This window comes from Apaloderma vittatum, unplaced genomic scaffold (genome assembly GCF_000703405.1).
Source record: "Apaloderma vittatum isolate BGI_N311 unplaced genomic scaffold, ASM70340v1 scaffold34078, whole genome shotgun sequence".
Classification (NCBI taxonomy): Eukaryota; Metazoa; Chordata; class Aves; order Trogoniformes; family Trogonidae; genus Apaloderma; species Apaloderma vittatum.
Genome location: NW_009729646.1, coordinates 1 through 11,035, shown reverse-complemented (window position 1 = coordinate 11,035; position 11,035 = coordinate 1). Strand labels below are relative to the sequence as shown.

The following is an 11,035-nucleotide window of genomic DNA, read 5'->3' as shown; positions in this document are numbered from 1 at the left end:
GGCCGTTGTTCTCCTGCCTGGAAGCGCTGATGCTCAGCAGCCTCCAGGTCTCGTTGCTGTACTGCTGCTCGACGGCATTGATAAGGCATTGGACCCGCCGTGCGAACTCTTCCCGCAGGGCAGGAGGCATCCGCTGGACCACGGCCTCTCTGTCCAGCCCACGCCAGCACAGGGCTTGCAGGATCAGCTTTTCTGCAGCCATTGACTGCCACTACTGCTCCTCGCACACCGCCACCTTCTGTCTGATTTACAGCCCGTGTTAAACTCTTGTTTCCTCTTGCCCCCGGAGTAGCACTCCTCCACCGAGCTTTGCACACAAAGAAGTTTAATCTCTTTTTAACAAGAAATCAGATTATGTTGGAGGATTTTGATCACTCCGGGCAATATGTCCATGGTCTTACTGAAAAACAGAATTAGCATATGTCAGCTGTAAATGCATAGAGACTAATTCAGTAACTGAGGGATATAATTCAGTAATAGTCATGAAGATTGCTAAAACATAGTTTTAACCTCCTTATGTAAGAGTATGGCTGCCTCCTTTCAGGAGACCAATTAGGCAGAATGCAAAGGTGCACATGTGCACATCAAGAATAATGAGGAGGAGGCATACTTTAATGGCACCTGAAGGTTAAATCCAGACAAAAGACTCTGAAGCCAAAAGCAATGACTCTAGAGTTGTGTTGGACAAAGTAAAACTGAGTTCCTGATAACCTGCAATAAGCTTGCTTTCGTTTGGAGATGTAGGAACTATGTAGCAAAATGCATCTGTATCACATGATGAACTTCACTCATGTACCACGCACAGAACCTCTCCTAGAGTAATCTGGTGCAGCCTACCAGCTCCCTGCACATTGATGCGTTACACCACAACTCTCCATTGAATTGCAGGGAACTCCTTCCTGATGACTCATCTGTTCACTTCTTGCTTTCGTTTGGAGATGTAGGAACTATGTAGCAAAATGCATCTGTATCACATGATGAACTTCACTCATGTACCACGCACAGAACCTCTCCTAGAGTAATCTGGTGCAGCCTACCAGCTCCCTGCACATTGATGCGTTACACCACAACTCTCCATTGAATTGCAGGGAACTCCTTCCTGATGACTCATCTGTTCACTTTTGTCTAATTTTTTTTTTTTTGGCAAGATGATTAGTTTTCACTTGAAAAGTGCTTCAGGACACAACTTACCTTTAGCTACTTTCAAATTCTGGGTGCCAGGCACCTCCAAACCCTCCAGGCAACTACTTGACCATAACAACACATCACTGAAAGAGGAAAACCTACCCATACTTCCAAGCAAAAACATTTTTTTTAATCCAAGTACTGTAAATATTCTTGAAAAATTTTGGATGTACAGGAACAGCATAGGAAAAACACAAACAGCAGTAAAAAGGCATTTTAGAAGGTGGCCACACAAAGCAATGATGCCTACTCCAACTGTTTTTTAAAACTTAACTTGTATGTGCCAAGATTCAGTAAGAAGCTTGCAATATCAAATAAATCACACAGTTATTACATAGTATTTCAAGTGTGTATCTATTGTCCTGGTCTGAGCGAAACAGAACAAATTCTGCTTGGTGGTTTTATGATTTTATGTTACAGTGTCTGCTTCTAAAAGTGACAGCACTTGATGTTTACAGTTGCTGCCAGGGATTGGGATGCAGAAAGGTTCTTGCTTATACTCACTCCTATAGTAATCAAGGTCATCACTAAATCTTGTGCCCCATGTTGGGGTGCTGTCAAGTGAAAGAGTCATAAGCAAAAGGTCACACCTGTGGGGAGGAGTGAGCAGGAGAGGAGACCTAAATCTGACCAATGAAGTATTCTTTTCTGTTCCATATATGTCATATTCAGCATACAGCTGAGGGATCACAAACGTTAAGCCGTCTTCTTCGACAGCTGGCATCTTGTGGGATACTTAGAGGATAATGGACATGTTTTGAACAATCCAGATGACCTGGTTTTAGACAAGTTTTAGGCCTCGCTTGACAAGAGTTTGTGAAGGACGTTGTGAAGGTCACTTGCAGTGGGAAATATGCTGAAGCAACCACAAACAACGAGCTGTGACTGGTGTATGTGACTGAAAACAGAAGCAAACCCAAGATGCAGGTGGGGAGAAACAGGAGCATCATCAGCAGTGAAGAGTGAATCAGCAAAAGGAAAACAGCACGTGAACAGCAGCATGGACTGCGTGTGCTTGTTGTTAATAGCCACTCAATAGAGAGCACTTAGAAAACAAGGATGTTGTGAACTGTGTATTAGTCAGGTGTGTGTGTTAATAAAGCGGTATTTGCTTGATCATACTGATCGTCAGCAGTATCTGTGACTTCCGCGTCAACAGCATCTGAGGAAGACAACTCCATCTGTTCTTCTGCCTTTGATCCTGATCCAGATTTGTGAGTTTATGAATCCAGCTCCTGCATCTGGTTCCCATCTGTCACTGGCACTTTCCCAGTGCCTACCTGCCCTGCAGTGTTGATGGTAACTCACCAGGGAGTTCTGTTATTGGTTTTGCAATTTGTATATATTTAATTATTTTCTTATTAGTATTATTATTATGGTTTCATTACAGCTGTTTTAGCTTTCCAATCAATACATGTCTCTCTTCCTTATTTCCTTCCCCTTCTGGAAAGGGAGGGATTAACAGAGAGCACCTGTCATTCCTTTAGCAGCCAGACTAGCCCTAACCCTTGACACACATCATTAGACAACACTAATTGGACGCACCTTTCTAGCTCATCCCATATTAACCTTGTATTTGTGAAAAGATGCAGTAGGTGTCAGTCACTCCCAGCATCTGTGGTTATATACTTTCAATTCCACTCTAATAGGAACAGATTTCTGAATACTACTGCCTGCATGGCTAATATGCTGAGCAAAGAGCCAGTAACCTCAGCGTCTTCCTGCAACTTGACGTTTTTCCAGTGACCTAAAAGCACAGGTAATTATGAACAGCAGTGGACTCACCCACTTCATGATATACAGCAATAGAAGTGACAATCAAGTGTAGATTAATTGTAATATGTTAAAATTGTAATTGTTGATTAAGTGTAAATTAATTGTAGATTAATTGTAATATGTTAAAATACAAGTTGACTGCTTAAGTAATTATTACAAGTTTTTTGAAGAATGCTGCTCCCCACACACATACAAATAAAACAGTCAGACCACATTCATATATTAATTTTTATTTTTCCCACACAATATTCACAGGGTCTGCTTTTTATCTTATTCAAACTAAACTTTTTTTCTTCCCCCAAAACTAAAACAAGAAGCAACATTTCAGAACATGAAAAGAAGTTCTGTAAACATAAAACATCCAAGGAATAGATGAAGCCCAGGGCCTTTAGCAGTTAAAAAGTTATATCCCCTTTTAACGCAGGGCATTTACTTGTGTATCACACCACTACCCAAACTGTTCTTTTCATATATTAAAAAGATGCAGCTTTAACCAAAAGTCACAATGCATTTCTTCACCCATTGCGTGTCTGCAAGTGTTTCATTATACCTTATTCAGTCACATACCTTAAAAATTATATACAGTTATGTTTAAACATGTGTCTTTGTGCCATGTTTTTAATAACACAAAAATAAAGGCATTTTTCAGCTATTGCCGCATATTATGCAGCAGGATACCAGAGGATCGGTTCAGATACTTAACTTTGATGAAAAAGTCAAGTCCACTAAACCTCCGCAGTGGGAGTAATATTGAGCTTAACAGTCCCACTTCACACATTCAAACATTACGAAAGAGTAGAGATCTGCACATGATGGCCAATCTTTACGTGTTTTACTTCACTGTTTGCCAATTTTGACAGCACACAGGACAACTCAGTGAAAAAAACCCAACGTGTCTCAACCTTTAAAACAAATGCTTTTGTTGTGCTTAAAGCTACAGAAGTGATATTTGAACTACAGAAGGTAATAGTGAACATTATTTAAATTAAACCACGCTTTTTGTCGGACACTTGCACCCAAGGAGTACCACTTGCTTCATTACTGTGTGCAATGCAGCACAAAAAGTACTGAGCATCAGTTGCTGAAACACAAGAATAAAGCATATAGGTACAATCAAGAATGCTTTGTGCAGGCACAGATTTGTATCATAAGAACAAAGTACTACTTTTTTGTTTTCTGATCTTTGTAAGTGACTAATTCTGGGAAGCTTGCATCCCAAAATGCAACTGGAGTATTTAAAATTCAGTACAGGATAGAAAATCATTACACATAATCCTGAATTTTACAGACATTAATCTTTTTAATACCCCTGCGACATTTTAAATAATTCTTGAACTGTTTTGGTGTTTTTGATCGGTTTCTCAGAGAGCAGTCGTTCAGCTGACAATAGAAAGTAGGAGCACTTTTGGTTATTTTTTTCAGTCGCCACAAGATTTTAAAATCAGGTCATCTTAGATCAATTCTTCAGACTGCTCCAGTGTCACCTGTGCATGCTATTTCAAATTTTTGCTACAAAGAATACAGGCAATTAATCGGAGTTTAGCATTCTTTCTCTCCTTGCTGAGAACTTGTTCAAGAAGGATCTTCCAAATTAGCCAGTAATATCACAAACTTTTTCACCTCAGTTTAGCTTGTATGCATTTAGGAATTGGACAGTCTTATTCCTCCAGAGTCATTTGATGAATTTTTTTTGCCTTATTATGACCAGCTCATTCAAGCTGCTTGTATGTACAAACATTTACTACCTTCACATCCAAATAAAACAAGAGTTTACAGTACATAAGCTACTAAAGACAGAAGCAGTGGAAATGCAAATGCAATTATAACTATCAAAAAGGTAACGTGAAATATTTAAAACATTTCTTGACCACTAGCAAAAAAGAGTGGCAATTAGATGCACAAGGCCATCATGCATCAGTGCACCAGACAGAGGAAAGTAAAATTTACAGCACTTGTGCAATGCGGTATTAGTATCAAATTGGCCTCTTAACAGGAAAACAATGTCATAAAAGTTTTTTATCTGCCTAACACGTAATGTAATCTCATCCAGTGCTGGCGCTGTGCTGCTTAACAAACCAAGCTACTTCTGACCTTGAATTCAAAAAGCAGCAGCAGCATATACGAGTAAAGAAACTACAATTTTCGTGACAAAGTTGCAATATTCCCTATTTTATTGCATGTTTCTTAAATAAACTTGGGGGATTTGGATTTCTGAATACAGAAAATGGATTTCCTGAGTAGTCTCATCCTACAATTTGTACAGTAAAACACTGTGAAAGTTGAAATGCATTTATTCTAATAGAGAAGAGCGTATGCTTAAGCAAATATACACAAGTGTAAAATTTAGCAAGTTTTGAAAATGAAGACTTAACAGGCTGATGGAGAAATTGCACCATGGTATAGTGTCAAGCTTGCAAAGTTTTACAGACAAGCAAGGGGTAGCACTGCAGGGTTCTTTAACAGCAAACCAGAACAGTGCACTACAGTTAATTGTTGTTTTATAATCCAGTACATTCAGCCTGAAAACTAAAATCGAATCGAATTTTCATAAATATTGTCTCTTGTATGAGACAATATACTGCTGGGTTATTTTCAAGTGTTATACCGCAAACAGGTCATCTTACTGGTAAAGATCAGTCTCAGTATGGTTTAAAACCAGTAGAAATAAAGAGAGGCTGGTCACTGCTGGATATTTAAAACATAAACCAGAAAACAAAGTATTTTTAAAATATTTCAGATCATGTGTCCCTTTCGCAACTTTTTGGGTCCATTTTGTGATTTTTGAGGGATGAAATATACACATTTGAGTATTGCATATATTCAGGTCCTTTGTACCTACAATTAACTGGAGAATAGTTAAATTTTTACAGCTGAGTAGCACACAACGACCTGAAGCATTTACCACTACCAGTTATGATCCAACACGGGTTGTTGTGGTTCTTTTATCCGAGAAGAAGCTTTTCAGGAGAAATACCTGCCCGATACTAACAACAAGAAGAATGATTGCTTCCCCTATTGACCAGTAGGCCACCCTCGTGTTCAAATCCTCCGCTCTGCTGCGTCCCTGTGCCTCCCTCAAGCGGAAGTGAGTCTGATAATCGATGACAGACTTCAAAGCTTCATGAATTGAAACACATGCAGATTCCATCTAGAGAAGCAAACAAATACACACCACTGAATTAAGAACTCTTCTAGAGCTTTTTCTGCCAAGTTTTGTGCTTCGGTATTAAAAATTAGGATTCATGTAACTTTGCAAGCTAAGTATTACGTCAGTCTATTGTCAGACCCCAATACTGTAAATACAGTAAAATTCAACTTACATTGGTCAAACTCTACACACAGGAACGTGATACTTACATACAGAAGTGTGTAAAACTGTAGATCTAATAAAAAGCAAAGTGCTTTGAGAACAATTAAAGGAATCTGAAATTCATGAACATTTGTGTTTACAATGAACATTAAAAACACTTTCAAAATGCCAGTGATCCCGCACTTCTTAATCCCACAAATATCAGAAAAACAAGAAGTTGCTTACAACATTAAGATGCACACAGCATACATTAAACACTTCTGTTTCACAAGTACAACATTCTTCATTGCATAATTCTCACTCAAGTTGTAAAACATCCTAAAATCTACATTACTGAATTCAGTACGTTCTTCTGGCATGAGACCCTTCTCTAAGTCATGTGTGGAAAAAGTGGTTAAGGAAAAGTCTGTTACCTTTCAATGTTCCTGAATACTCCACAAAATAATCATAACAAACACTTAAATCAATGAACTTCATTGTAATTTTTCGTTTTTTAAAAGAACTATTACCAGTTTACCAAGCCCTATATAACTTTTCACAGGAACTTCTTCCACTTCCAGCTTATCTTCTGTAACTGAAAGTCAGTACTCCCTCACTGTGTTTTTGATTATCAAGAGATTAATCAATATATCTTTAAAATACTTCATTTGTAGTCATAATTTGTTTTTCTGCTTTGCAGCTTAAAATTACTTTTTCCCGAAGACCAAACAGCAGAAACTATTGTAAAAGGCAATGTTTAACACCCTGATAGCCTCACTGTCAGTTACTTGTATCTGTGACTAACCATCTTTTCAAACTAATGATTTTCAAGATGTGTCTGAACAAGTTCAAACCAAGCTCTGCCATTGGTTGCGCTGACAAATTATAGCTCTCCTAGCCTGCACAAAGGATTTAAACATGAGGTCACTCTGGTTTTAGAGATTTACCTTCTACTGCCTGTGTGAAAGGCTGCCCTAATTCAGCCACGCTAAAAGCATCAAGAAAACTGCAACTTCTTCCCAAAGATGTGTTGTACTCTGAAAATTAACTTGCCCTTTCCCAACTACCTTTAGTTGCATTGTGTGTGCTACAACCCAGTGATAAATTATTTTCTTGTCTCCTTCCACACCCTGCAAGGGGCTGCAGAGATGCCATACCGAGGAACTGCATGTTCTGCATTCTGAAAATCCCTCTGCTGATGCCAAGAAAGCAGAAGAAAAACCAGACGCAACAGAACATGCAGACTGAACATCATGAAGACTAAAGCAAGGCAAAGAGATGGGAAGATACAGAAGCAAGAATCAGAACACAAAATAAAGCAGATAGAAGAGTGGTAATAAGAAACAGGCAAGAGCTGTAGTTGAATTCACAGCAAGTCATCACTCATAACACATCTCAGCCTCTGCAGACTTACGTGAGGCAAATTAAATGATACTGGCATTTGGGAAGCAGTATTTATACTGTTCAGACCAGACTAGCAAAATAGCAACCACGTCCTGCATCATTTAATGGTTGATTGATGAAAGGTTTGGTGATGGTTATAATGTAAGGACATGAGTGAGAATTCAAGGAGCAAGTGTTCTAAGGTACGTGTTGACAGATTTAGCTCAGGAAGGGGTGCTGCAAAATTGCAAAATCCAAAAAAAATACTAATGAACTGTCATTTTACAATGTCTTGCAAAGGACAAATATCTAGACGCCAGCCAAATACAGCTGATTTTGTTAATCTGTTTATTTTCATAAATTTTTCTTTCCATTTAAAAAATAGTAGTTACATGAGAGGTCACCGTAAGTCCTCCCGTCACAGAAGACTACCGTTTTAAATATAAAATCAATTCTCAAAGTTTCTCCAAAGTTTGGAAATTTTTAAACCCCTGATCCACCAATATTTACAGTTTGTGAAATCCACACTTCAAGAGCCATACAACCATGGCATTAAAATTGAAACAAAAACCAGTGGCCTAGAGTTTAAGTTACTACACTAATTTTCTCTTAAGCATTTGGCAATTCCTTCTCAGCTCTGTTGTGTGTTCTATAAATCCTATCTGCAGCAAGCTTATTTGTAGTAATTCAGTTTACTTTAAAAGCTCCCATCCACTGATTCTCAAAAATGCTATAGGTATCTAATGCAGCTGAACTTGAAAAAAACTTACTTGGGTAAGTGCAGTTACTCTGTTCTCACTAGGAAACAGTGGTGGATCTTCTCCAACCTGGAAATCAAAGTACACCGTTTTGTGTGTGAAAGTAGAGAATTCATTGCTGAAGCAGAATTTGTATGTTCCATTTCTGGATGCAGTAAATGTGAAGCTATCGTATTGTTTCTTCATCTCTTTGTACAATACAAGGCCATCAGGATCTTCCAACCGACAATCAACGTCATAATGACCTCCAGTGATCACCTGAAAAAAAAACAAACCACGAGAGATTGTCTTTTTAACAGAATATTTATAGTTTTCTGCTAAGAAGTATGATTTGTCAAGTGGCACTGCACTGTTAGCTTTAAAAAAGTCTTAAAATATAGTTTATTAATGTGAAAATCTTTCATAGCAAGTCTGCAGAACTAGTTTCTTAGGGAAGGCACACAGAACATTATTCAAACTACTTTAGATTCAACATATGGAATCCCAGCTGTATTTTCGAATGGTTTATGAGAACAGTTCCAGTTACTTTGCTACAAATAATTGTAGAACAGCAAAGACTAGAGTAGATGAAACCTGAGGGGGCAGCAAAGATTACCGCTACGAATCAACCATTTGCTGTACCCACAAGTCCACCATGGAAACAATTCTGCTGGCTGAGATGGAAAATGTGCAGCAAGGCAGCTCTTTTCTGTAAGGCCAAAAGAACTACTAGATCAGCTCAAGCCACTTTGGGCCGCAGGAATGGGGTCTGACCAGTAGAACAGGTATTTCAACCTGGGTTCTCTTCAGGAGTGCTCCTGAACAATGCAGTGTTTGGGAGGCAGGACTGCTGCCTTCTTCCAGCCGCAGCACCTCTTCCCAAAATCAGTACATCCAGATAATGCCCACAAGCGATTCGGAACTTCACATGATTGTCTCAAGGTTTTTGTCAGGCTTTAACTGCTGCTGGTTACAGCACACCGCTCTGTAGACTAGCTATCCCACCTCTAGAGAAAGACTAATCAGTAGCTTCAGTATTCACAGCTTGGTGTTCTGATGACTCTTAGACCAGTAAGTTTACAGTTAATCTTGGCTCTGAACTTTTTGATTTTAAGAAAAAGCATGCTGAAGGAGGAAGATAACTATATCTAAAAGCATAAGTACAGAAATCACTGAAATATTTTCGTATCTCAGTATATGCACTTCAGTTTACATAGTACTATTTAAACTCATATCAGTTTATCTAGGTGGGTTATTTACATTGTAATGTTAATGGTACGAGGCATCTGAACAGCAGCTGCTGAGCAAACAGGAAGTTTTAAAATATTCAGTTGGCAAGCAATATCTTCATAGTTTTTTAAAAATGTGATGACAGGATACAGTAAGAAAAAAAAATGCATTTGTGGATGCCTGGATCTCTGGATGTCTCTCCCTGGACATCTGCCTCTAGTTTTGTTTTTCATACAGAAGTGCTTACCTGGTTGGAAAGAAAAGCAAAAACGCTTTTGAAAAGATGGTTCGTTTTTGAAGTACGATCTCAAATTTGACAGAGGTGTGCTTTTTACCAATTACAAGAAAGTCATTCTTTTTCAGTTATATTACACACCCTGGAAGAGCCAGTTAATGTACAGACATTAAAAAAAAATTGCCAGATCTTTCAAGTTCCTCCAGGATTACTTTTCACAGAGCTTGCTTGAGTCTCCTCTCGGCTCTGAATACACACTACACTGCCAAAGGACACGCAGACAGCACTTCAGTTTGCCAGCAGCTGGTCAAATCCAGACTCTCCTTTTAACAATGCTACTCCTGTTCTGATTACTGACAAAAGTGACAGCAGCAGGCTTATCTCTCCATCAACCTCCACTTTAAAACAGGAGTGAAAGTACTGCACAGAAAAGACCACACCAAAAATAACTGGCAGAGATAAGAAACATTTGTGTAGCAAAAAAAAGATATCCAAGAACTAGAACATTTGGGACAGAGTAACAAGGCCCAATACTTAGCAGCAACATTCCTCAAAATGCTACAGATGGGACAGCAGCCGGGAATGAAAAAGCACACATGACTTCAGTAGCAAAGCTGCACTATAGAAGCACATAGCCCCTTAAAAAGCCCCCAAAGGTAACTCTGATTCCTATTGTGAAGGATGATTTCTCTCCCATTCTGCTGCTGTGCTGTCAGTGACCTCACCAGCTGAGGTGACAGGCTGACACTACTGACACACTCAGAGGCACCAAAACTGTCAGAGTGTTGTCCTCTACACATCTCACAGCTGAACGCTGTGCTCCATTGTGATGGCTGCAAGTTTAAACTGCTAGAAACAGGGACAAGTGAGAAAAACTGTGCAGCCTCACTTAACACTTGCATTTTAACCACAGCCTTCAATAAGATGTCAGCTGCCCACAACTTCTATTTTTCTGTAAGGCTGTCTCACTATATGCCCGGGACACTCTGTTGGTAGTGTACACCTCCACCATCGCCGTCTTACTCTTTGCTACATGACCCCAAACTGAACCATACTCTGAAATTAGAGAGTTAGCTCCACGAACCACTGAGACGTTACATTTGCAGCACCCTGCGGGGAGTATTCCCACGCTGTTCACCATTGCCAGTGTCCAGGGCCAACTTCACAGGTCTGGCTCAGCTCTGGACCGAGCCCGCCCCG

At 39.3% G+C, this 11,035-nt stretch overlaps 1 protein-coding gene across 1 annotated transcript; it reads right to left on the bottom strand.

Annotated features, from left to right (window-relative positions):
• Positions 1-5,761: 5,761 nt before the first annotated feature.
• Positions 5,762-8,649, bottom strand: LOC104269687 (transmembrane emp24 domain-containing protein 7; the record flags this gene model as incomplete). Its single annotated transcript, XM_009874523.1, has 2 exons — positions 5,762-6,109; positions 8,404-8,649. Coding segments are annotated over 2 exons (483 nt in total), but the record flags the coding sequence as incomplete, so codon positions are not given.
• Positions 8,650-11,035: the final 2,386 nt, after the last annotated feature.